The following is a 27,288-nucleotide window of genomic DNA, read 5'->3' on the forward strand; positions in this document are numbered from 1 at the left end:
GTACCACAAGATGGCGCAGTGAGTCAGTGTTAGCGGGTCATCTTTTATCTATAGGACAGTGTGGGAATATGAAAACAACATCAAAATAAACCGCGGGTGGGGGGGTGCGCGCGCTCTGCAGCTGAAAATGCTTTCGGGTGAGCGCGCCGCTCTCCTCTCTGAATGCGCAGGCTGGCGGCGCACGTCTCCATCCAGCAGTGCGCAGTAATTGAAATGGCGCATTTGACCGCGGGCGGGTAATGCGTGATGGGACACGTCATTCGGGAGGGGGGCGGGCACTGCGGGATCTCACCTTTGTGCGCGCGCTGCCTCGGTGGGGTCGGGACTATGACCTGGCCCCGGGGGGTCTGCGGGGCCCCGGGCGCTCCTCTGTCAGCCCTCCTCTCTGCTCCTCCTTAGTCTCTCCGGAACGGAGCTCTCTCTCACGCCGCCCTCCATGTCCTCCGTGTCGGTCTCCTCTCAGGTGAGTGAGCGGGGCGAGAGGGGGGCACAGGTGCTGCCGTGACGCTCATTTACAAAGTTTGCTAGTTTATGACGTAAAAACTAGAAATTCAGACGCGTTTCCGCGCAGAAACGCCGCGCTGCTCCGTTCTCGCCGCCAGACTCCATTAAAAAAACGTCCGTTTTAAGTTTTCCGGGGTGCCGGTGACAAACACAACCACCACACCACACATCGTCGTGTTTTCTAGTGATTTCGTAGCACACTCTTCACATCGGCACAAACAATTATTCTGACATTACAGAATGTTTCAGCGCAGTCGGAACCTTTGCCGGTAGCGCGTCTGGTTTCTGGCCATCCTTTGCCGGCTGCTCCGCCGCTGTGGACGGAAGTTATCTCCGTTAATTTGGGGTTAAAGTTACGGTTTTCTAGAATTAACCGGGGGTCGGTGAAGTATCCAGATTTCACCAGAAGCCCGCACAGTGTGGAGAGGAGACCTTCACACAGGTAAGGAGACACCTGGCTTCGTTGGATTTGCGAGGACACCTTAAATGTTGGGTATTTCTAATGTCTGGCCGTATGTTGGTTTAAGTGTGGGAGTGGAAGGGCTTGATGTTCCGAACCTTAAAGTTCAAACACATGGCCTCACGTGCAGGTCAAGTCTTTATTTCAGGGTTTGATGAAAGTCACGGACTGATCTCAGGTCTGTTATTTCCTGACATTTGAACGCACCACTGCAGACAGGCAGGTGGGGGCGGGGTCCTACGCCGGTGTGACCCGGGGCAATGTTCACCTTTCATGCTCCATATCCCAGGGGACATGGAGCGGGCGGGGGTGGGCGTCCAGCCTCGTTATTTACATTTATCTCAACCAGAATGAAAAAATTTGGAACAAAACTTCTGCTATGACGGGGGAAGAGCCTCTGCCCCCTCCCCCACAGACTGAGTGACGGGTATACCTGAGTGAGGTGGCCTAGGTGAGAGAAACACTAGTTGGCGCTGCTCCTCTTCCAGCTGGTTCAGTAAACAACAGCAGAAGAAGAAAACTAGACGTAGGTTTAACACACGGCGAATCCCCTGCTGGTCGTGTAGGGCAGTGTTTCCCAACCTTTTGGAGCCACGGCACACCACCAAACAAAAATGTCACATAAAGCATATTGATAATTTCCCCCCCCCACACCAGGCAGAGCAGAATTGGCTCGGTTTGTTCCCATTTTACCTTTCTTGCTTCCTTCTGACCACTGCTCATGCTAGGGCCTTTATCTGGGTCGGAGTTTGCTCCAGGACCAGGTCACACTGACTGTTTTTCCTTTTCAATTATTAGTGTGAATGCTTGTAAAAGCATTCACAGTATTGTTGTTGTAATCTTTATTAGTGTGAATGCTTGTAAAAGCATTCACAGTATTGTTCTTCTAATCTTTATTATTAGTGTGAATGCTTGAAAAAGCATTCACAGTATTGTTCTTCTAATCTTTATTATTATTATTAGTGTGAATGCTTGTAAAAGCATTCACAGTATTGTTCTTCTAATTAGTGTGAATGCTTGTAAAAGCATTCACAGTATTGTTCTTCTAATCTTTATTAGTGTGAATGCTTGTAAAAGCATTCACAGTATTGTTCTTCTAATCTTTATTATTAGTGTGAATGCTTGTAAAAGCATTCACAGTATTGTTCTTCTAATCTTTATTAGTGTGAATGCTTGTAAAAGCATTCACAGTATTGTTCTTCTAATCTTTATTATTATTATTATATTTTATTATATATTCCGTACGTTTTTTGTAGTCTATCTCCTTCAAAACCGTTCAACTTAGAAAAACCATTCAAACACCGTTAGATTCCTCTTCTTTAGGACACGACTGCTTCTATTTTTCTCATTTTTAACATTTATATTTTTAATTTTATTCAACTTTTTTCAACAAAAATTTCCCATGTGTTTCAATGGGGAGACCCTTCAAATTCTCCTTCAACTTACTCATTTTCAAACTGTATCTACTTCCATATACATTGACATAGAGCCACCATTCAAACTTTAAAACGAAGACAAGACATTCAACTATTCAACTTGTATTTATCTTTTCAATATCTGTTATACTTTTTCTTCAGTTCCAGTTTAAGTTTCATGATGTTTTTTCACCCATTTCAGAGTTTATAATGGGTGTGTATGGGACGGAATGTTGGGGCTAGAGTGAGACAGCTCAACTGCTAGAGTGAGAGGAGCAAAAAAATAAATCTTAAAATATTTTTAAAACTGCTGCTGTGTCCACGGTGTTTGGTCTACAGGTATGATTTTACCCTCAAAACGTAGCCATCGCTGTCCTCTTTCATCCAATGTGTTTACTATTGTCCTAGGTGTTATGGTTCTTTCATAAATGTCACCAAAGCACAGCCTCCTCCCTCCAACTCCTCCATAGACTCTAATGTTAAAATGGCTCAGAAGGTTCGTTTGAAAATCAGAAGAGCATGGTTTTTTTACACTGTCACCACGTCCATATAATAAACTCCACAGGCCTGAAAACTGAGAATTAGGTAGACTGGACATTGCTGCCGCTCACGGTGAAAGAATTTCGTCAATAGGACCTGTACTTTTCATTTGGGAAGGATTTGTTTGGGCCTGACTTTTCTGTTCATTTTAAGCAGCAAAAGTGAGGTGCATGTCTGTGCGTGTGTATGGAGCCATTGGGTGCAGTCACTATAGCAACCAGGCTCACACCTGCCTGCCTAATGAGCTCTCTCTCTCTCACTGTGCCAAGATTCATCTTAAACACTTCTCTTTCAACTGCTGCTGTGTCCACAGTGTTTGCTCTACAGACATCATTTTACCCTCAAAACGTCGCCATCATTCTTCTCTTTCCAACACTGTGTCTTTCAAAGCTCAGAGATGTAAAGCTTTAAAACTGTGTGGATCCAAGTGGAGGGATCACATTTTAGTCATTCAGTGATTCAAAGAATATGAACTTTTAATATTCATTCAGATGTTTTCTGACTCTAAATTTTCTTTTCTCATTACTTAGGTTTTTCTAATTTACATTTAAAACATTTTCAGCTCTTTTCCAACTTCTTCTCTGTGCTTGTCAGCTTTTAGCAGTTCAGCACTTTGGTTTTCAGGTGCAAATTTCTGTATTTTTCATCTCATTCAAAATTCCTAACTTAAATTCAGCAATTAATTCATTTCAGTGCATACATTCAGATTCAAGCATTCACACTGCAGTTTCTTCAGAAAATGCACTTTCTAGTTATTATATTTTATTCTTCCGTACGTTTTTTGTACTGTATCTCCTTCAAAACCATTCAACTTAGAAAAACCATTCAAACACCGTTAGATTCCTCTTCTTTTGGACATGACTGCTTCTATTTTTCTCATTTTTAACATTTATATTTTTAATTTTATTTAACTTTTTTCAACAAAAAATTCCCATGTATTTCAATGGGGAGACCCTTCAAATCCTCATTCAACTTACTCATTTTTAAATTGTATCTACTTCCACATACGTTGACATAGAGCCACCATTCAAACTTTAAAACGAAGACAAAACATTCAACTATTCAATTTGTATTTATCTTTTCAATATCTATTATACTTTTTCTTCAGTTCCAGTTTAAGTTTCATGATGTTTTTTCACCCATTTCAGAGTTTATAATGGGTGTGTATGGGACGGAATGTTGGGGCTAGAGTGAGACAGCTCAACTGCTAGAGTGAGAGGAGCAAAAAAATTAATCTTAAAATATTTTTTAAAACTGCTGCTGTGTCCGCAGCGTTTGCTCTACAGGTATGATTTTACCCTCAAAACGTAGCCATCGCTGTCCTCTTTCATCCAATGTGTTTACTATTGTCCTAGGTGTTATGGTTCTTTCATAAATGTCACCAAAGCACAGCCTCCTCCCTCCAACTCTTCCATAGACTCTAATGTTAAAATGGCTCAGAAGGTTCGTTTGAAAACCAGAAGTACAGGCTGTCTTTCCACTGTCACCACGTCCATATAATAAACTCCACAGGCATGAAAACTGAGAATTAGGTAGACTAGACATTGTTGCCGCTCACGGTGAAAGAATTTTGTCAATACGACCTATACTTTTCGTTTGGGAGCGATTTGTTTCGGCCTGACTTTTCTGTTCATTTTAAGCAGCAAAAGTGAGGTGCATGTCTGTGAGCGTGTGTATGGAGCCATTGGGTGCAGTCACTATAGCAACCAGGCTCACACCTGCCTGCCTAATGAGTTCTGTCTCTCACTGTGCCAAGATTCATCTTAAACACTTCTCTTTCAACTGCTGCTGTGTCCACAGTGTTTGCTCTACAGCCATCATTTTACCCTCAAAATGTTGCCATCGTTGTTCTCTTTCCAGCACCATGTCTTTCCAAGCTCAGAGATGTAAACCTTTCAAACTGTGTGGATCCAAGTGGAGGGATCACATTTTAGTCATTCAGTGATTCAAAGAATATGAACTTTTAATATTCATTCAGATGTTTTCTGGCTCTAAATAGACTTTTCTCGTTTCTTAGGTTTTTCAAATTCACATTTAAAACATTTTCAGCTCTTTTCCAACTTCTTCTGTGTAGTTGTAAGCTTTTAGCAGTTCAGCACTTTTGTTTTCAAGTGCAAACTTCTGTATTTTTCATCTCATTCAACATTTATAACTTAAAATTCAGCAATTAATTCATTTCAGTGCATACATTCAGATTCAAGCATTCACACTGCAGTTTCTTCAGAAAATGCACTTTCTAGTTATTCTATTTTATTATTATAGATTCCGTACGTTTTTTGTACTCTATCTCCTTCAAAACCGTTCAACTTAGAAAAACCATTCAAACACCATTAGATTCCTCTTCTTTTGGACATGACTGCTTCTATTTTTCTCATTTATAACATTTATATTTTTAAAATTATTCAACTTTTTTCAACAAAAATTTCCCATGTATTTCAATGGAGAGACCCTTCAAATTCTCATTCAACTCACTCCTCTTTAAACTGTATCTACTTCCACATACGGTGACATAGAGCCACCATTCAAACTTTAAAACGAAGACAAGACATTCAACTAATCAACTTGTATTCATCTTTTCAATATCTATTATACTTTTTCTTCAGTTCCAGTTTAAGTTTCATGATGATTTTTCAGCCGTTTCAGAGTTTATAATGGGTGTGTATGGGACGGAATGTTGGGGCTAGAGTGAGACAGCTCAACTGCTAGAGTGAGAGGAGCGAAAAAATTAATCTTAAAATCTTTTTTAAAACTGCTGCTGTGTCCGCAGCGTTTGCTCTACAGGTATGATTTTACCCTCAAAACGTAGCCATCGCTGTCCTCTTTCATCCAATGTGTTTACTATTGTACTAGGTGTAATGGTGCGCACACACCGAACGCGAAAGAGGCGGCCAGAGCGTCAGGTTCACATGTAAAGTCAATGGAAAGAGCACGATGACACGCGATTGCGCGTCCGGCGAAAATGCGGAGGCAGATTTGCGTCGGGAAAACGCCAAAACCCGTGAAATACGCGTCAGTGTACCGCGTGGGGCGCGTGTGACTCGCGAAAGAAAACCACGCACGTCAGGTTGTGTGTTGCATTTTGTGCACACGCTGAGTTGGAAAATACGAACTCCGGTGTCAAATCACGCCCCAACAACCAATCAGGAGCCTGGTGACGTGGCTGTAACTAGGTCAAAGGGGCAGATCCAGTCACTCCGTATGGAGGAAAAGCTCATCTGTGCCGTGGCTAATCATCCAGAGCTAAATGATGCATGTTGCTACTTCTACCGAGACAGGAATAAAACGGACCTAGCTTGGAGGCACATTAGTGAGGAGATTGGGCAACCTGGTAAGTTCATTCATTCTGCTTTTTAATTTCCAGACTGACCCAATGAAACCGTGCAAAAGCTAGCAAGCCCACCTACTGTCCTGATATTTTCCCACTGATGTCCAAATACCTTTCCGCTAACAAGATAATGTGTTTATTCAGAGGACATCTGCAGCACAACACATCTGGCACAACTTCCTCCCACATTTCCGGTTCACGCGCGTGGAAACATGCAATTTTGAGGCGCGGTGGATTTTCCCTGGACACGCGTTGAGGTGCAAATGTGCACGCGTGACATTAGGGGCGTTTGGGCGTTTTCGCTCGCCTCTTTCGCGTCCGGTGTGAACGCACCGTTATGGTTCTTTCATAAATGTCACCAAAGCACAGCCTCCTCCCTCCAACTCCTCCATAGACTCTAATGTTAAAATGGCTCAGAAAGTTCCTTTGAAAATCAGAAGAGCAGGCTGTTTTTACACTGTCACCACGTCCATATAATAAACTCCACAAGCATGAAAACTGAGAATTAGGTAGACTGGACATTGCTGTCGCTCACGGTGAAAGAATTTTGTCAATAGGACCTGTACTTTTCATTTGGGAGCGATTTGTTTCGACCTGACTTTTCTGTTCATTTTAAGCAGCAAAAGTGAGGTGCATGTCTGTGCGCGTGTGTATGGAGCCAGTGGGTGCAGTCACTATAGCAACCAGGCTCACACCTGCCTGCCTGCCTAACGAGCTCTCTCTCACTCTGCCAATATTCATCTTAAACACTTCTCTTTCAACTGCTGCTGTGTCCACAGTGTTTGCTCTACAGCCATCATTTTACCCTCAAACGAAGCCATCGTTGTTCTCTTTCCAACAGCATGTCTTTCAAAGCTCAGAGATGTAAACCTTTAAAAGTGTGTGGATCCAAGTGGAGGGATTACACTTTAGTCATTCAGTGATTCAAAGAATATGAACTTTTAATATTCATTCAGATGTTTTCTGACTCTAAATTTTCTGTTCTCATTTCTTAGGTTTTCCAAATTTTAATTTAAAAACTTTTCACCTATTTTCCAGCTTCTTTTGTGTGAACATCAGCTTTCAAAAGTTCTGCAGTTTTGTTTTCAGGTTAAAAACTCTGTATTTTCCAGCTCATTCAACATTTTTATTTTTAACTTAAAATTCAGCAATTAATTCATTTCAGTGCATACATTCAGATTCAAGCATTCACACTGCAGTTTCTTCAGAAAATGCACTTTCTAGTTAGTGTGACTGCTTGTAAAAGCATTCACAGTATTGTTCTTCTAATCTTTATTTTTCTATTTTATCTATTCCGTACGTTTTTTGTACTGTATCTCCTTCAAAACCGTTCAACTTAGAAAAACCATTCAAACACCATTAGATTCCTCTTCTTTTGGACATGACTGCTTCTATTTTTCTCATTTTTAACATTTATATTTTTAATTTTATTCAACTTTTTTCAACAAAAATTTCCCATGTATTTCAATGGGGAGACCCTTCAAATTCTCCTTCAACTTACTCCTCTTTAAACTGTATCTACTTCCACATACATTGGCGTAGAGTCACCATTCAAACTTTAAAACGAAGACAAGACATTCAACTATTCAACTTGTATTTATCTTTTCAATATCTATTATACTTTTTCTTCAGTTCCAATTTAAGTTTCATGATGGGTTTTCACCCGTTTCAGAGTTTATAATGGGTGTGTATGGGACGGAATGTTAGAGGTTAGAGTGAGAGCTTCAACTGCTAGAGTGAGAGGAGCGAAAAAATTAATCTTAAAATCTTTTTTAAAACTGCTGCTGTGTCCACGGTGTTTGCTCTACAGGTATGATTTTACCCTCAAAACGTAGCCATCGCTGTCCTCTTTCATCCAATGTGTTTACTATTGTACTAGGTGTTATGGTTCTTTCATAAATGTCACCAAAGCACAGCCTCCTCCCTCCAACTCCTCCATAGACTCTAATGTTAAAATGGCTCAGAAGGTTCGTTTGAAAATCAGAAGAGCATGGTGTCTTTACACTGTCACCACGTCCATATAATAAGCTCCACAGGCATGAAAACTGAGAATTAGGTAGACTGGACATTGCTGCCGCTCACGGTGAAAAAATTTCGTCAATAGGACCTGTACTTTTCATTTGGGAACGATTTGTTTCGACCTGACTTTTCTGTTCATTTTAAGCAGCAAAAGTGAGGTGCATGTCTGTGTGTGTGTGTATGGAGCCAATGGGTGTAGTCACTATAGCAACCAGGCTCACACCTGCCTGCCTAACGAGCTCTGTCTCTCACTGTGCCAAGATTCATCTTAAATACTTCTCTTTCAACTGCTGCTGTGTCCACAGTTTTTGCTCTACAGCCATCATTTTACCCTCAAAACGTAGCCATTGTTCATCTCTTTCCAGCACCGTGTCTTTCAAACCTCAGAGATTTAAACCTTTAAAAGTGTGTGGATCCAAGTGGAGGGATCACACTTTAGTCATTCAGTGATTCAAAGAATATGAACTTTTAATATTCATTCAGATGTTTTCTGACTCTAAATTTTCTGTTCTCATTTCTTAGGTTTTCCAAATTTTAATTTAAAAACTTTTCAGCTATTTTCCAACTTCTTCTGTGTGAACATCAGCTTTCAAAAGTTCTGCACTTTTGTTTTCAGGTTAAAAACTCTGTATTTTCAGGCTCATTCAACATTTTTATTTTTAACTTAAAATTCAGCAATTAATTCATTTCAGTGCATACATTCAGATTCAAGCATTCACACTGCAGTTTCTTCAGAAAATGCACTTTCTAGTTATTATATTTTATTCTTCCGTACGTTTTTTGTAGTCCTACTACTTCAAAACCGTTCAACTTAGAAAAACCATTCAAACACCGTTAGATTCCTCTTCTTTTGGACATGACTGCTTCTACTTTTCTCATTTTTAACATTTATATTTTTAATTTTATTCAACTTTTTTCAACAAAAATTTCCCATGTATTTCAATGGGGAGACCCTTCAAATCCTCATTCAACTTACTCATTTTCAAACTGTATCTACTTCAACATACGTTGACATAGAGCCACCATTCAAACTTTAAAACGAAGACAAGACATTCAACTATTCAACTTGTATTTATCTTTTCAATATCTGTTATACTTTTTCTTCAGTTCCAGTTTAAGTTTCATGATGTTTTTTCAGCCATTTCAGCGTTTATAATGGGTGTGTATGGGACGGAATGTTGGGGCTAGAGTGAGACAGCTCAACTGCTAGAGTGAGAGGAGCGAAAAAATTAATCTTAAAATCTTTTTTAAAACTGCTGCTGTGTCCGCAGCGTTTGCTCTACAGGTATGATTTTACCCTCAAAACGTAGCCATTGCTGTCCCCTTTCATCCAATGTGTTTACTATTGTGCTAGGTGTTATGGTTCTTTCATAAATGTCACCAATGCACAGCCTCCTCCCTCCAACTCCTCCATAGACTCCAATGTTAAAATGGCTCAGAAAGTTCCTTTGAAAATCAGAAGAGCAGGCTGTCTTTACACTGTCACCACGTCCATATAATAAACTCCACAGGCATGAAAACTGAGAATTAGGTAGACTAGACATTGCTGCCGCTCACAGTGAAAGAATTTTGTCAATACGACCTATACTTTTCATTTGGGAGCGATTTGTTTCGGCCTGACTTTTCTGTTCATTTTAAGCAGCAAAAGTGAGGTGCATGTCTGCGTGTGTATGGGGCCATTGGGTGCAGTCACTATAGCAACCAGGCTCACACCTGCCTGCTTAACAAGCTCTCTCTCTCACTGTGCCAAGATTCATTTTAAACACTTCTCTTTCAACTGCTGCTGGGTCCACAGTGTTTGCCCTACAGCCATCATTTTACCCTCAAAACGTCGCCATCGATGTTCTCTTTCCAACAGCATGTCTTTCAAAGCTCAGAGATGTAAACTTTTTAAACTGTGTGGATCCAAGTGGAGGGATCACACATTTCAGTCATTCAGTGATTCAAAGAATATGAACTTTTAATATTCATTCAGATGTTTTCTGACTCTAAATTTTCTTTTCTCATTACTTAGGTTTTTCTAATTTACATTTAAAACATTTTCAGCTCTTTTCCAACTTCTTCTCTGTGGATTTTAGCTTTTAGCAGTTCAGCACTTTTATTTTCAGGTGCAGATTTCTGCATTTTTCATCTCATTCAACATTTTTAACTTAAAATTCAGCAATTAATTCATTTCAGTGCATACATTCAGATTCAAGCATTCACACTGCAGTTTCTTCAGAAAATGCACTTTCTAGTTATTCTATTTTCTATATTCCGTACGTTTTTTGTACTCTATCTCCTTCAAAACCGTTCAACTTAGAAAAACCATTCAAACACCGTTAGATTCCTCTTCTTTTGGACACGACTGCTTCTATTTTTCTCATTTTTAACATTTATATTTTTAATTTTATTCAACTTTTTTCAACAAAAATTTCCCATGTATTTCAATGGGGAGACCCTTCAAATTCTCCTTCAACTTACTCATTTTCAAACTGTATCTACTTCCATATACATTGACATAGAGCCACCATTCAAACTTTAAAACGAAGACAAGACATTCAACTATTGAACTTGTATTTATCTTTTCAATATCTATTATACTTTTTCTTCAGTTCCAGTTTAAGTTTCATGATGTTTTTTCACCCGTTTCAGAGTTTATAATGGGTGTGTATGGGACGGAATGTTGGGGCTAGAGTGAGACAGCTGAACTGCTAGAGTGAGAGGAGCAAAAAAATTAATCTTAAAATATTTTTTAAAACTGCTGCTGTGTCCACGGTGTTTGGTCTACAGGTATGATTTTACCCTCAAAACGTAGCCATCGCTGTCCTCTTTCATCCAATGTGTTTACTATTGTACTAGGTGTTATGGTTCTTTCATAAATGTCACCAAAGCACAGCCTCCTCCCTCCAACTCCTCCATAGACTCTAATGTTAAAATGGCTCAGAAGGTTCGTTTGAAAATCAGAAGAGCATGGTGTTTTTACACTGTCACCACGTCCATATAATAAACTCCACAGGCATGAAAACTGAGAATTAGGTAGACTGGACACTGTTGCCGCTCACGGTGAAAGAATTTCATCAATAGGACCTGTACTTTTCATTTGGGAGCGATTTGTTTCGACCTGACTTTTCTGTTCATTTTAAGCAGCAAAAGTGAGGTGCATGTCTGTGTGCGTGTGTATGGAGCCATTGGGTGCAGTCACTATAGCAACCAGGCTCACACCTGCCTGCCTAACGAGCTCTGTCTCTCACTGTGCCAAGATTCATCTTAAACACTTCTCTTTCAACTGCTGCTGTGTCCACAGTGTTTGCTCTACAGCCATCATTTTACCCTCAAAACGTGGCCATCGTTGTTCTCTTTCCAGCACCGTGTCTTTCAAAGCTCATAGATTTAAACCTTTAAAAGTGCGTGGATCCAAGTGGAGGGATCACACTTTAGTCATTCAGTGATTCAAAGAATATGAACTTTTAATATTCATTCAGATGTTTTCTGACTCTAAATTTTCTGTTCTCATTTCTTAGGTTTTCCAAATTTTAATTTAAAGACTTTTCACCTATTCTCCAACTTCTTCTGTGTGAACATCAGCTTTCAAAAGTTCTGCACTTTTGTTTTCAGGTTAAAAACTCTGTATTTTCAGGCTCATTCAACATTTTTATTTTTAACTTAAAATTCAGCAATTAGTTCATTTCAGTGCATACATTCAGATTCAAGCATTCACACTGCAGTTTCTTCAGAAAATGCACTTTCTAGTTTATCTATTGCTATTATGCGCTGCGTCGTCTCACAGCATGACTATTATGTCATTTCTTTGTCTTCTTCTGTTTTACTGGCAGTTGGCGACCCATTGAATTAGAGCAGGTAGTTGTACTGCCCTGTGGTGGAAGAGAATGTTCTGTTGTTCTGCCTGTTACTCAAGCTGGTCGTTTAGAGTACTAATCGGGTGGAACCAGATAATCTTCCACGGCACACCTGATCATTTCTGACGGCACACCTATGTCCCGCAGCCCAGTGGTTGGGAAACACTGGTGTAGGGGTACAGCCCATAGGCTGTATATAAAAGTTGGAAGTTGCCGCCTTACTTCGCCTCTTGGTTCGTCACTTTATGCAGTTCGTGCTGAGCGTTTTCGGCCTCGCCAGCTTGGAGTAGGGTTTTAACTTGACCCACAGGTCAGGATTTGAAGGGGCGGGGCCAGGGCTTAAAAGAGGTGGAGCTATAACAACTAATTTCCGACTGTATCAGATAAAGGAGCATTATTTTGAGCTGTGAATAATGCAAAGCTGCTGAAAAAATCACTTAAGCGTTTTAAACTCAGCAGGACACACCTGGTTAAATCCAGGTGAAGCCTCTTCAAAATACAACGGGTGTGTTCTGAATTTTGACCAGCTGTTATTTGTGACAGGAGGGGCGGAGCTTGTCCAGGATGTCTCTGAGCCACTCACCTGTGTCGCCCATGACGGCCCAAGGTATCCCGTTGCCCGCCCAGCTCACCAAGGCCAACGCCCCCGTCCACATCGACGTAGGCGGGCACATGTACACCAGCAGCCTGGTGACGCTCACCAAGTTCCCGGAGTCCAGGTGAGAGACGCGAGCCTGGGGGAATACTTGGGCATGCAAGTGTGTTTACTGAAGCGAGATGAAAAGCATTCTGGGTCCTTAAAGTGAAGACTGGAGGGAACATATATATTCACGCTGGATGACAGAGGGCTGAGTCACGTGGTCGATGCTGGACGGCGTAATGTTCTCAGATGAATGCTAGTTTGTGGAACAGTGAGGCCAGCGCCGCCCTGCTGGACAAACTGTGCTATAACAACGCAGCATTTTTCTTTTTGCTTCCTCTTCTGTATAAAAAGTTTTCTGATCTTTGCATATCGACACCCACACAGGTGTGTCTGAGTTGGGCCAGTACCAGCCGGTATCTACAGCCAATCAGGCTCTGATGTGGAGTTTTTCTCCGTTACCTGTATCCGCCCACAGCGCAGCCATCAAAAGCACACTGGAGGTTTCACTTCCTGCTTTAAAAAAGTAATCATGACCTCTCACAAAAACAGCCATAATAACATGATTGATGATAATGTGTGTGCGCTGTATGCTAATATTGCTCTGTGGTAAAGTTAAAATATTAACATTAAAATGAAAAACAGGCCCGTGGCGGGGTGGGGCCTTCTCCTACGGCGCCCGATGAGGCACGGTGTAAATCAGTAATAATAACAGTTTCTAATTCTTCAGTTAAAGATGAGAAGGAGCATTTAATGGTGAAAAATGTGATGAATACAAACACCTGCAGCTGCTTAATGGCGGGAACAGGGAGTTTAATGATGCCGTGTTTGATCGCTCTTCGCTGTACCCGAGCAAAGAGAGCGAGAGAAGGACAGAGGAGCTCTAATTTACTTTTGAAGGACAGAGGAAGCGACGAGGAGGCAAAGCAGATAAGAGGAGGAGGAGAAGAGATTCAAGCTGCAGAGACTCCACAAGAGCCTGACCACATGATCCGCCTCACTGAGCATGCTCAGACTGGGGTGGCTGTAGCGGATGGCAGAGAGATGGTAGAGCAGATCAGCTACTGACTGGAAGGTTGGTGGTTCGATCCTTGGCTTCCCCCAGTCTGCATGCCAAATATCCTTGGGCAAGATACTAACCTCAAGTTGCGTCCATTGGAGTGTGAATGTTGGTTAGATTGGGTGTGAGTGTGTGAATGAGGCACGTTGTATACAGCGCTTTGAGTACTCCAGCAGAGTGGAAAAGCACTATATAAGAATCAGTCCATTTACCATTACTCCTCCTCATCCTCCTCACTGAGCACGCGCAGACTCCTCATCTTCTCAGTGATTCACAGCTGCTGAAGTTTGGAGCTTTCGAATGAACACGCTCAACAACAGACAGTTTCTATGACATCATCACCTTTATTCTGTCACTGATCAGTTGTGTTGAACTGATCCAGATGTGCCTCTGTAAAGACATCCGCACAGATCCCAGCATGAGCCTGTCCTCCTCCACTTTGAGTTTGTGAGGTGAAATCAGGATTTTCTGTTTCTGGCGCTAACCGAGAGAACGCTTCAGTCTCAACTGCTCTGCATTCCTCAGATCTTTTTTTTTTTTTTTGGCGCTCTGTCTGCATGTTGTTGACATTTGACCTCAGGCAGTCTGACATCAGACCGTGACCCCGGCTCGTGTCTCCACAGGATCAGCCGGATGTTCAGCGGTGCAGAGCCCATCGTGTTGGACAGTTTGAAGCAGCACTACTTCATCGACCGGGACGGCGACATCTTCCGCTACATCCTCAGCTTCCTGCGCACCTGCAAGCTGCTGCTTCCTGAAGACTTCCAGGTGAGCCCCTGCAGCTGCCGGCACAGGTGAACGCCTGTTCACGGTTCAGACCAGTCGGATTACTGGTGATCTTTATATGGCCGCCCCTCCCTGAACCTGGGTCTTCCTGTTGAAAGGGAAGTTTTCCTTCCTACTGTTGCCAAGTGCTCGCTCACAGGCAGTGGTCCGCCTGTGGGTTTCCTGTTATTGTGCGATCCTCAGCCTGAAGTATGAAGCTCCCTGGGGCACACGTGTGATTTGGTGCTACATTAATGAGCCTGTAACTGTATAAATAACCTGTGAGCTTCGTCCAGACAGTGACCAGCAGAGTGTGAGAGGACCACATGCTGAGCAGAATCTAAATAAACTAAACCGAGACAACCAGCACTCGGTTTAGTTTAGATTTCACCGTTTCCATGGAAACAGCTTATGTTTATTTGTAAAGTACTTTCATGGTCAAATTTCACAAATGTGTAAAACAAACTCTGTGAGGAGTAGTGAACAGTGTGACTCAGAGATGATTGGTTCATACTGAGACTCGTTGTTTTAGCTCGGACTCTGTAACGCGCCGATGCTGTGGCGCTGATGCTGGCGGTGGCGGCGCAGACGAGTGTGTTTTACTAAATGAAAGCAGGTGTGTGTTAGCAGCATATTGTTTCCTCTCATCTGTGTGTGTTGTTGCTGAGATACTCGGCTCACAGTGAGTCAGACGGCCCGCGGACACACCGCCTCTTTACAAAAACCCATCCACACCGACTTCCACCGGGGGGGAAGGGGAGGAGGCTTTGATGCAGCAGGACGCCTGAGGCAGTGAGAAAAAAAAACAACAAATTTCCATCTGAGTGTCAGAGAGAGAAAATCAGATGCAAGGGAATTAAGTGTGCTCAGGTTTTCAGAATAAAAGCACCAATACAGGCAGGAAGTGAAGGTCAGGAGAGTTTTCTTTTTTAAAGGAAAGTAGGAAGGAAAGAAATGGAGGAAACAAGAAAACAAAGACAGGAAGGAATAACTGGAGAGAGGATGTGATGTGGAGCTCCTCCTCCTGCTGGATTTCTTCTCTGTGATTGGTAGATTGAATCTACATGCTCCAGCTGTTGATCTGACAGTTTTCAGACACCACCCAGGAAACAGGTCATGTGATCAAATAGCTGCCTATATCATCAGGCTGATCAGTAATTAATTGATTATTATTATTATTGTTGTTGATCAGCTGATCCTGTGACTCTCTCCTCAGGACTTCCCCCAGCTTTACGAGGAGGCTCAGTACTACCAGCTTACTCCGATGGTGCGCGAGCTGGAGCGCTGGCAGGCGGAACGCGAGGCCCAGCGGACGGCGCCCTGCGAGTGTCTGGTGGTCCGCGTCACGCCCGACCTGGGCGAGAGGATCGTGCTGAGTGGCGAGAAGGTCCTCATCGAGGAAATCTTCCCCGAGACCGGAGACATGATGTGCAACTCCGTGAACGCTGGCTGGAACCAGGACCCCACCCACGTCATCCGTTTCCCTCTCAACGGGTACCTGAGGCTCAACTCTGTGCAGGTGAGTCCGCTCGCATCGCCAAACGTTCTCCCCACGCCAGGAGCCGAGGAGAGGCGGGTCTCATCTGTGCCTCCGTGTCTCCCCGCAGGTCCTCGAGCGCCTCTTCCTGAAGGGCTTCGGAATCAAGGCGTCCTGCGGCGGCGGTGTCGACTCGTCCCAGTTCAGCGAGTACGTGCTGTGTCGCGACCTGCGGCACAGCCGCTCCGTCACCAGCACGCCGATCCGGATTAAGCAAGAGCCTCTGGACTAAAGAGCAGCGGTGACCGTGTCACCTGAGCACGCCGAGCACACCTGCAGCGGAGGCTTCAGGAGGTGGAGCTTGGCTGCCGTGTACATAATGGTTTTTCTAAGTGTAATTACATTTTTATAAAGTGCTGTTTGTATATTTAATGTCTCATAAAAAGAAAACACACAAAGCTCCGCCCACTTTCTCCTTCTCTTTATTTCATTTTTTTTGCAAAGGTACAAACAACTGTAAAACGACAATGTAGGAAATATAAATAGTCCCAAAAATGGCGTCCTTCAGTTCATAGGGCTCCACGCCATCGCCACGCAGACCGACATTAAAGCGTTAAAAACCTTCCGGAAACTTTCAAACTGCATTTCGACCACGAGGCTAGAGTCCAGTCGCACGCAGCCGCTGCCGCCTGGAGGAGGAGCACTTCCTGTTTCACCTTCATTTAAAGGGGCAATCTGTCAGTTTACCTGCTGAGAGTCGTGACGTTCAGACCCCGCCCCCTTCCAATGAAGCCACTCATCATCAACATCCAAATCTGTTGAGACGCCTCAGTCTGACGTCGACTGTTTTTCTAAAGAAACAACTTCATGAGGAAAAATGTTTTTGTTCCTCAAACTTTTACAAAGTTGGAATTTTAGGCTACAGTTATGCCACGGTAACCACAGTTGCTAGGGAAAATAAATAAATCGTGATCGCGCGGCCGATGTTTTCCAAACTGCAGGGAAACCACGCAGGAAGTGGTAATAGTTCGCCTTCAAAGTAAAAGCTTTGTCGTCGCAGGCAACAAGATTTTAGCGAGTGTTTGCAGACAAGCGGCGTGTTCAGCAGGCGATCACAAGGACAACCGGTGGTTACCAGGGCATCAGTCTGCGTTAACAGGATATTTGTAATTTCATTATCGGAGAAAAGAGCTGGTTAATCAAAACAAACTGAAAGTCGGGACTGAAGCTGGAGGTTGATTTTTCTGATCGATAAAAACTTGTCAGGTTGTGAAATCAGAGGAAACACTTGCTGCGTTTTGTGTTTGATTCGCCCGAAAACGCCACAGCTTCACCGATCTAACCGTCCGGCTCTCACACAGATTTGTCTGAATGTTAAACTGTTCCTTTGATGAACACGACATCGTGAAAAGAAGCTCCTCCCATCACGTGACGGAACTGAGCCGAAGGATCTGAGTGCGATCAGAAAACTTTCAAAACAAAACGATGAGCCTGCGAGCCCGGCGTCCTGAGTGGGCTGACAGGAAATCTAAACGAGAGGTCGGGAAAGTTTCGACTCAAAGGCACCTGTTCAGGTACAGCGCTGGAGTCTGGAGGCGCTCGCCACCTCATCTCACAGAAGAAGCTGAGTGTCACGCTGCACGCCCGTCAGCTCAGCTTGCTTTATATGGCGTCACAGGAACACTTCACATGAAACCGCGGGAGGCGCTTCAAGTGTTGATCGGCGGACTAATTGAGCGGAGTTGCAGCGGAGGAGGAGCTGTGGACGAAAGGTTTCTAAGAGGAAGAGAAATCATAGCATTATTCGAAAACATTGGCGAAGAACGAAAGGACCCAAAACAGCGCCCTTAGGAACTCCACGCTGAAGTAGTATTTGCTCAAACGAGTAATTAACAGAATAATTACAGGTGATGTTCCTCAAGTCGGCAGCTAAAGACACAAAGATCTCCCACACAGCTCCTCGAGGTCCAGCTGGATCGTGGGTAATGGAGCGGGCGGACTTAATAAGGCAGTTTATTTCCTGGTCACATGACTTAAAACAGTATTCAACAGCAGTTTGTTCCAGACATCACTGCTGGACTCACCTACAGGGGTGGGCGTGGCCACAGCTTCGATAGCGTAACCCAGGCCATGTTTCACACCCTGTTTTAAACCGCATCAACAAGCAGCCGAGCACCAAAACAGACCAGCCTTTCAGCCAATTAGAATCTGTCCAATCAGCCTGTGTTTGGATCTGGTTTCTGATTGGTCTGATCTGGATAAGAGCCGTGGAGTGCTCCGCTAACGGAAGGGTGAGCTGAGGCGGGACGTCCTTTTCTAAAAATAATCGTAAAAGCAGAGCTGAGCGTTAAAAGGTGCTGTAAGGACTGAAGACTAGAATCAAACACCTCCCCTGAAGGACTGGAGGCGAAGGGGGACTGTGGCGGCGGCAGCTCCCTCCTCACTTCAGCAGAGCCTTGTAGAGTATCAGAGAGCGGGCTGTGGGCCGATCGTGCTCCATACAGAAGATTAAGTCCCTGAGGTTAACTCGCGTGATCCGTTGGCGGGGCTGCTGGCGGGAGGAGCCGGCCACGGAGGGGCCGGCAGCCGAGCCCGAGGACACCTGGAGAGAAGGAAGAAGAGAAAGAGGAGGCGGAGTCAGTGAGCAGAAAACAAACATGGAAGGAAAAAAAATCCTGATGAGCTAAAGCTGCACTTGCTGTGCAACCTCTGACACACCATTTGTCTCTGTGGTCTAAAAAAGTGCCTGAAGCACAGTGACCTTTGACCTCCATGTTTGGAGTGTTTACAGATGGTGGGTCTACGCCGAGGCTCCGCCCCGTGTCTGTGCGAGCTCTCCCACGCTGCTTTAATCCCTCGCTGGGTCCAGACCTGCTGCCGGGCCACACCTGCGTGCAGAGGGAGCGCCAGGAGCCCGCGGTCAGGTGACTCCCAGCCCTGCAGCGAGCAGTCAAAGTACTGAGCAGCTGCTGCTCCAACATGCCCGTCGCAGTGGTTCCAGTCACACGGTCTAAGGTGAGCCAATCATATTCAAGCATCCAAAAGAAGAGAAACTGTGTTGGCGATGGATCCAGAGCGAGCTGCTCCTGAGGATGACGGATGCTCTTCCTCACTCTGCTGGATGTCATATGAAGGAAGATGGACTTCCTGTTTCATTCAGAGCTGACATCACCTCTCAGTGAAGCAGCTGACAACGCCACAGTGACACCTGCGTGCACGCATCTGTGACTCCGTCCTGTCAGCACGTGTCATGGCGTCGGAGCGCTGCTCCCTTTCCCACTCGGCTGGAAATTTCCAGCACAAACAGATTTGTGTTGCCTCTTTCTAATCTGCCCCGGAGCTGCAGCAGTTTGCCCTTCAGCATCCACTGCAGGCCCGATCAGGCTTCAGATGGGTCCGCCCACCCCTGTCCCACCCCCCACCGCCTCAGGCTGTAGCCTGCTTTGAATTCATGCCTGCAGACGCCGTGTTTCACCAACAGGAAGCACAAACGCTACCTTTCATTCGGCTTTGATCGCCTTCAGGCTCAGTTTGAGCTCCTTTGTTTTCTAACAGCGGGGCGGCATTCGTGAGAACACCTGAGCAGGTGTCACGGCACAAACGCAGACTCTCTCAGCACCAACCACAGCTGCTCCGACACTGCCTCGCCCCATACAAACGCAACCTCTGTCCCTCAGCGGGCCGTCTAAGCTCATACCATTAACACTGATGGTGTGTGACCTCACGCTCAGCCGGGGATCAGGTAAAAGTTCCATCTACACTGACACCCCGCGGGCTCGTGAACGCCCCTCAGGGTGACTACAGGAGCCACGGCGGTTCACTCTGCAGGGCTGCTGCCACATGGTAAGGTTTGACTTTCTCATTGAGCTGACTCCTCTGAGCTCTGAGCGTCCACGAACACAAACGGTGTCTGATGCTAATCCAGGGTGAGCTCAGTGAGCTCGCGCCACACACTCCATCGCGTGGTCATTCCTCTCAACCTCCAATCAGGCGCTTCATTTCCTGAGAAAAGCCCTGACAGCTGCAAACATCTGGAGCCCCCCCCAACCCCCCAAGTTCATAAGCCAACGAGCATGGCGCCAGCACACTGTTACTAAAACATGAACACAGCACCTCCGACCGGAGTGCCCCGCCCCCGCCTCCAAGCTTGCTGCCAGCTGCTCTGTATCTGCTAAACGAGCCCAGAAATCCTGGATTTCTCTGCAGGGGCTCGGCTTTGTCTGCGGCTGCTGGGGGGCCAGCCTCAGGCAGGACAGGATGGGCAGGGGGGCACCCCCCACCCCCACTGTCTCAGTTCATTTCAGAAATGAATGGCTGCCCTGAGGGGAGGGGAGCGGGAGATGGCAGAGGGGGAGAGTCACACCCTCACAGTCCCCCAGGCACACACTGACCCCCTTCACTGAACTCTGCTCACATTCACAGCGTGGACTGAGGGGGGGGGGTTTACATACACACACTCGCTCTCTCGTGATTGGTCAGACACGCTGCAGGTTCTCCACTCTGTGCCATTAAAAGAGCAGCAGAAGAAGAAGTAAACCTACAGTTCCTCTGACAACCACCAGAGGCAGCAGTGAGTAATCACCTGTACAGGGTGGGGGTGGAGTCTATGACTCACCTGTGCAAACTTTGTTCAAGCTATCCTTGTTATCAGTTCTGCTGGTTAGGGGCCTGTTTATCATGTTCAGCAGGGTGGATGAAGGTGGAGGTTGTTCAGTAATGAATTAAACTGTTCCTGCAGGCGCTCTGAGCAGTAGCTCCCCCTGCTGCACAGCTGATTGGAAAAACAGCTGAGCTAGCAGCTGACATCATCATCACACATACGCACTGATGATGATGATGATGATGATGATGATGATGATGATGATGATGATGTGGTTCCCTGCTGTGTTCCGTTTCCTACACCACCTGTGACCTGGTGTCTTACCTCGGTGCCAGCTCCGCCCGGTGAGTCCAGCTTGCGTTTCTTACGCGGGCCGATGGCGGCGAGCGCAGTGAGGTTGGCGTCTCTCTGTCGCATCTGAGCGAGCTCCTGCTGCTGCATCTGTGGGAACAATCAGAACATCAGGAACGATCACATGACTCAGTTTTTACATTTGATAAAGTCACAGACGGAGAGACAGACAGACAGACGGGCGCACGGACAGACAGACGGGCGCACGGACAAACAGACGGGCGCACGGACAAACAGACGGGCGCACGGACAGATAGACAGACAGACGGGCGCACGGACAGACAGACAGACGGGCGGGCGCACGGACAGACAGACAGACGGGCGGGCGCACGGACAGACAGACAGACGGGCGGGCGCACGGACAGACAGACAGACGGGCGGCGCACGGACAGACAGACAGACGGGCGGGCGCACGGACAGACAGACAGACGGGCGGGCGCACAGACAGACAGACAGACAGACAGGGGCGCACGGACAGACAGACAGGCGCACGGACAGACAGACAGACGGGCGCACGGACAGATAGACAGACAGACGGGCGCACGGACAGACAGACAGACGGGCGGGCGCACGGACAGACAGACAGACGGGCGGGCGCACGGACAGACAGACAGACGGGCGGGCGCACGGACAGACAGACAGACGGGCGGGCGCACGGACAGACAGACAGACGGGCGGGCGCACAGACAGACAGACAGACAGACAGGGGCGCACGGACAGACAGACAGGCGCACGGACAGACAGACAGACGGGCGCACGGACAGACAGACAGACAGACGGGCGCACAGACAGACAGACAGGCGCACAGACAGACAGGCGCACAGACAGACAGACAGGCGCACAGACAGACAGACAGACGGGCGCACAAAGACAGACAGACAGGCAGACGGGCGCAAAAAGACAGACAGAAAGACAGACAGACAGGCGGGCGCACAGACAGACAGGCAGACGGGCGCACAGACAGACAGGCAGACGGGCGCACAGACAGAGACAGGCAGACGGGCGCACAGACAGAGACAGGCAGACGGGCGCACAGACAGACGGGCGCACAGACAGACAGACAGACGGGCGCACAGACAGGCACACAGACAGACAGACAGACAGGTGTACCTCTTTAGCCTTCTGCTTGAGTCGAGCCTGTTCAGGATCCTCTTGTCTGGCACGACTCTGGAAGTAAAAACAGAGTAGATGCATTAATCTGCTCACCTTCACCTGTCAGACACCTGCCCACAGCTCAGGCCGCCCCCTTTATAAACCGACAGATGACGTTATTACAGTCTGGGGTCAAGGGAGCAGGTAACCTCGGTAAATGACATCACACAAAGAAAATCTTGGGTGACGTTACAACACCATCCATGGAAATGGAGGGAAACAGTAACCTCAGGCGTGTGGCGTTATGGTTCTGGAGTTTAGTGGGCGGGCGAAAACAAAAACGCTGGTGTCAAAGGAAGAACCCAAAGTTAAACGGCGAAAAACAGAAAAGAGAACGGCGAGCTACGCGACCGGCTCGTTTTTATGAGAGCAGCCAGTCAGTGGTTTGTTCCAACTGTCGGCAGCAAGACTACGAGTTTCACTGTACGAAAAAAATGTGAAATTATCAACCAGAAACGTTCTAAATGAGGAGGAGGAGGAAAGCATCATTCGAGGAATCACAGCTGTGGGGGTTACATCAGTCTGTTTAAGTACGCGGGGGTGACGGCCAATACAAAATGTTCTCCCCATTTTTTACCTACAGTCTGTTCTTTCAAATCAGAATGTCTAACCTCAGGCGGGGACAGAAGCACGGCGCGATTAGTATGAGCTCATCAGTGATGAGCAGAGAGACGCCTCACGGCACACAGTGCAGCAGAGATCCTTACAGAAATGACCTTTTCTCCGTCAGAGAGGATAGAAGATCTAGGACCGCAAACAGAGCTCCTCAGTTTGCACTTCCTGCAGCAAACACACCTGAAATCTAACCTGCGTGCACGCTGAGGGCTCAACACCGGCCTGCAAGCCTCCTCCTTCATCCAGGCGGCTCACACACTCATTTTAGAGACACACCTGAGAGTGAAGGTGTGCACTCACTGTGATTTGATTTCATGTCCGCAAAATTATATCCTTTAGAGAAACATGAATTTTCTTGGTGAGTTTTTATACACAAACATCACATGTGGAGTTCCACAGGGCTCAGATGTGGGTCCTCTGCTGGTGGATATCCACAGACACACACATCTACCCAACGTCTCGGTTATTGCAGCTCTTTATACGTTGGCTCTGATCTTACTTCACTGCATGCAAGCTGTTTGTTTTTTAAGAGTCTCGATGGACCAGCTTACTTAGCAGAACTCCTGAAACCATATAATCCTACGAGCCCTGAGGTCCACCAACCAGCTGCTCCTGCAGATTTAACAACCTTCCCATTGGCTCCTGATCTTTAGAACAACTTACCTGCCTGGTCTCTCAGAAGCAGAAGCCTGGCCTTTTCCACAATCGCAGTTTGATTTACTTGTTTCATATTGTTTTTACTTTAGTGATCGTTTCTATTTAGTGTATATTTTGTATAACTTTGCATTAAAATGTGCTACATCGTTAACTTTGACTTTCATTCACAAACTCGGGAACCAGAGTCCTGATGATCAGCTGAACCTGACCACGACACACGAGACGAGCTCAGGACGGGAAACAGGAAGCTGGTCCTCCAAACTCAGCTTCTTACAAAAACATTCATTTTAAACTAAACTCTTCAGAAACCTGTCTGATTCAGGTTCGATCAGATGGACGTACCTTGGCGGCCTTCAGCAGCATCTCTCTCTCCTGCTCGTCTTTCCTCTGTTTCTCCAAACGCTCCAACTGCTCGAAGAAACGCAGCTGAGAGCGAACGTCCGACGTCTGCTCGTAGCGCTCTTCATCCTGATGGGGGGGGAGGAGAGAAACGGGACATGTAAACCAGACTCCATTTAAATATCTGCTAATTTAACATAACCCTGCGCGGCTCAACGGTAACAGCACATGTGCAGCAGAGTCGTCCTGAAACAGCCCGACGGCGGCTCGATCTAAACGCAGGTGAGGCACGGTCCGAGTGTTCTCACCTTCCCGCCGTCCGTGCGGTGCTGCGCGATGGCCGAAACCTTCTCCAGCAGGGTGCGCAGCCTGGACTGCGTGGCGTGGGAAACCAGGTTCACCACTTCTGGCGGGACCTCGCTGACGCCGAACTTCTTAGCTGAGGACGAGAAAACAGAGAGATTATCAGGACAGGACGCCGCTGCACGTCAGCAGGCGGTTTCTGCAAGGCGATCATCCCTGCTTCATTTTCTTTCTGAACTCGTCTTCATGCTCTGCAGCACCTCCAGCTCTCCTCCTGTCCTCGGACTAATTTTAGACTCCTCCCTGCATCCTTCACTAAGAACAGCCGACAGGGGAGGAGGAGGAAGAAGAGGAGGTCCAGACTGACTGACCTGAACTTTGAAGCTGAAGGTGAAACAGGCTTTCAGACGTGATACCTGAGCAGGTACAGGAGAATCAGGAGACCCGCTGATTCACTGAGTTTTCACACTGACCTGTGTCCAGGATGCGGCGGAGCAGCAGGCCGCTCGGCAGGAAGGACTCGTCTTTACACGAGCGGATCTTCGTCCCCACGAGCTCCGAGCTGGTGGCGAGGATTCGGGCGTTCTCCTCGTTGAGGTTGACGCCAGCCATCGAAGCCACGTCGTTGATGTCGTCGTCATCTCTGCGGGTTAAGAAAAGTTAAGTGGAAAGGTTAGGAATGTCGAGGCTGATGAAGAATGTGTCAGAGCTCAGGTCCACACTGTGAATGAAGCACAGCAGTGTTCCCCAGACTCATTGGCCAAAAGATGAAGTCACTTCCTGTTTATCTTTTTTTAAAAGCACAAGCTTATTTTTATTTCAGTGTATTAAAATGTGTTCCTCTCACACCAACACTCAGCTTTACTCGCTGTGCCGTGGGCACACACTGCCCCCTCCTGCCTCATCTGTGAACTACACGTCCAACAGGAAGTGGTGACTAGTCTTTTTCCTGTTGGAGCCCCCGCAGTGTCAGAGTAACACCTCTGTTTGTAGAGCCGGGTCATCACAACCCCTCTGACCCAAATCAAGAAAAAGTCAGAGCCAGAGACGCTGGACAGTCACTTCCTGTTTGGAACTCTGTTCATGGTGATGTGACGGCAGATGTGAGGTCACGTCATCCCTCTGGCCGTGTCAGATTAGCCTGAAAGTTTGGGCAGCTGTCCTCGCAATGAAGCGCGCCTACCTGCTGTCACAGATCACGCGTGCTTCATCATCGTGACCTGTGCTCACAGAGGCCCAACCTTAAGAACGCTGACCTTTAACCTTTTCCAGACTGATCCGAGACGGTCAGGTGTTCTCAGCTGATGTTTTTAAATGAATGTCACCTGTGCCATTTCAGGTGAGGCGACCCTCGACCTTCCTCAGTAAAGCGGACCTGTGTGACTGAAACAGCTGTTCTGCACTTCTTGTTTTGAAGCTTGTTTTTTGGCGTTCCGGGGCCTCCGTATCTCTGTTCGACCTCCGGGACGAGTTTATCCATCATTCTGTGTCCATCGTTAGTTTACAGGTGTCACAGGTGCTGCTCTCAGTTCACACTTTTTACTTTTTAAATAACGTTTTGCTCACCTGAACGTCCCGCCCCCCGGATCGCTCAGCTTCTTTTGATTGGCCTGAGCTGCAAGGTTCACGGGGCTTTTGCTGATGATGGTTGTGGGTCCTCTCACCTGCAGCGTAGCTGAAAAGAAAAAAAAGCCACAGGTGATGCTCATTAAAAAAATTTATTATTACCATACCATACCAATTAGTACCAAATGAGCTACTCCCACCAGCTGTGAAACAGGCCTGATAACCCTGCAGTCTGCTGCCACCTGGTGGTGGTGCTTGCTGATTTTTTTAACCTTTAAAACAGCCGATTTATTTAAATCTGAGCAGCTTAAGCTGCAGGAGGCTCCACCCCTTAAAACAAAAGTGAGTCTCCAGGTGTGCCGAGCAGCTCAATAAACTCACCCTGAGGTCTGAAGACAATCGGCGCCCGAGTCTGCACGGTCTGCACTCCAGGTCTGCACACAGGCTGCAGGAGAGCATCATGACATCATCATTAGATCATCAGAGAGGGCTGAGCCTCAGACTTCCTCTGAGGGCTCAGCGTTCGCTTGTTTGGTGACGGCGAGTGGCCTGCTCACGGTTACTCGCAGCGCTCCGGTGAGGACGCTGACCCCGAATAAACGAGTCTGATGCAGGTTTGCAGTTGAAGTGTTTTTCCAAATTAAAACATCCGAAATGTTTTCATATTTACAAGGTCAAAGGTTACAAAACTCTTCAAATTAAGGTTTTTGTTGACCTCTGACCTGACGATTCTTACCAGAGCCGCCGTGCCGATGGGTGCATTCAGACGGACGGTGCCGCCGGCTGGGCTGACGGGCAGCCGCGGCCTGATGGTGGTGGCGGTGACGGAGCCAGGGGTGGCTGGAGGTGTGACCACGGCGCTGGGGGGTGCAGTCATCAGAGACTGCTGGCTGTTGAGCAGCGTCTGCCGCAGAGCGGGGAGGCTTTTCTGTGGAGACACACACGCTTAACACCTGCAGTAAAAGCAGTAGTAACAGTAGTAGTGGTGGTAGTATTTACAGTACTACAGGAGTACCTTGAGGAAGGGGATGAGGTAGGGCTGTGGGGAGGACTTCAGCTCAGCCTGCAGCCGAGTGGTGAACTCCTCGGGCTCGATCTTGGCGTCCTGAACACATGAAGACGGCATCACATGATCACATGACCCCACAGATCCAATCAGGCAGCAGTGAGCAGGAGGAGGAGGAGCTACTTACGAGCAGATCCTGCACCAGGGCTTTCACGTTCTTGGAGGTATCCGGCGAGGGTGAGTTGTGGGACGCCAGCTTGATGAGTGTGGCGAGGAAGTTCTTGCATTTCTTCACGTTTTCCTGCATTTCCTGAGGACGACAGAGGGTCAGAGACAGGAAGTGCCTCCATCACAGCAGCCCAAAACCTGATGGATACACCTGAACCCACCTGGGACACAACGGTAACTCTGGCGGCGGCCGAAGCTGCAGGCGCCGGTGTGCCGGTCATGGGGGTGGACGGCACGCCGGCAGGTTTGGCGACAGGCGTCCCCCCCGTCGTGATCACCGTCGGCGTCTTCTGGGGGGTCGTCATCTTCACCGAAACCGGCGTGACACCAGGTGCCACTGCAAGCGCCTTCTGTAAAGCAACAGAAAACAGACAAGTCACATGACCGCCATCAGGCTGACCCTGGATGTCACACGCCGCCATGATCG

General features: G+C 46.7%; 2 protein-coding genes across 4 annotated transcripts in view; one reads left to right on the forward strand and one right to left on the reverse strand.

Annotated features, from left to right (window-relative positions):
* On the forward strand, positions 1-16,846 carry LOC100693037 (BTB/POZ domain-containing protein kctd15). Of its 3 annotated transcripts, none has more exons than XM_003458297.5 (5): positions 355-463; positions 12,646-12,821; positions 14,426-14,570; positions 15,784-16,086; positions 16,175-16,846. In XM_003458297.5, the coding sequence occupies exons 1-5, from the start codon at positions 437-439 to the stop codon at positions 16,334-16,336; spliced, it is 813 nt and encodes a 270-aa protein (XP_003458345.2). In that variant the 5' UTR covers positions 355-436; the 3' UTR covers positions 16,337-16,846. The 3 variants fall into 3 exon arrangements, with proteins under 3 accessions (XP_019216496.1, XP_003458345.2, XP_019216497.1); XM_019360952.2 differs by lacking the exon at positions 355-463 and adding an exon at positions 551-946; XM_019360951.2 differs by lacking the exon at positions 12,646-12,821 and having other exon boundaries at positions 1-463.
* LOC102081808 (transcription initiation factor TFIID subunit 4) overlaps positions 16,781-27,288 on the reverse strand; it is a 15,546-nt gene continuing 5,038 nt past the window's right edge. Inside the window, exons 5-16 of the mRNA XM_019361992.2 lie at positions 27,023-27,211; positions 26,821-26,943; positions 26,643-26,732; positions 26,364-26,555; positions 26,009-26,072; positions 25,628-25,736; positions 24,535-24,704; positions 24,067-24,197; positions 23,762-23,887; positions 22,106-22,162; positions 20,969-21,085; positions 16,781-18,646 (exon numbers count right to left, since the gene is read on the reverse strand). Coding sequence (XP_019217537.1) covers positions 18,485-18,646; positions 20,969-21,085; positions 22,106-22,162; positions 23,762-23,887; positions 24,067-24,197; positions 24,535-24,704; positions 25,628-25,736; positions 26,009-26,072; positions 26,364-26,555; positions 26,643-26,732; positions 26,821-26,943; positions 27,023-27,211 — 1,530 coding nt within the window. The 3' untranslated portion in view covers positions 16,781-18,484. The remainder of the gene's footprint in view (positions 18,647-20,968; positions 21,086-22,105; positions 22,163-23,761; positions 23,888-24,066; positions 24,198-24,534; positions 24,705-25,627; positions 25,737-26,008; positions 26,073-26,363; positions 26,556-26,642; positions 26,733-26,820; positions 26,944-27,022; positions 27,212-27,288) is intronic.

Source organism: Oreochromis niloticus, linkage group LG7 (genome assembly GCF_001858045.2).
Source record: "Oreochromis niloticus isolate F11D_XX linkage group LG7, O_niloticus_UMD_NMBU, whole genome shotgun sequence".
Lineage (NCBI taxonomy): Eukaryota > Metazoa > Chordata > Actinopteri > Cichliformes > Cichlidae > Oreochromis > Oreochromis niloticus.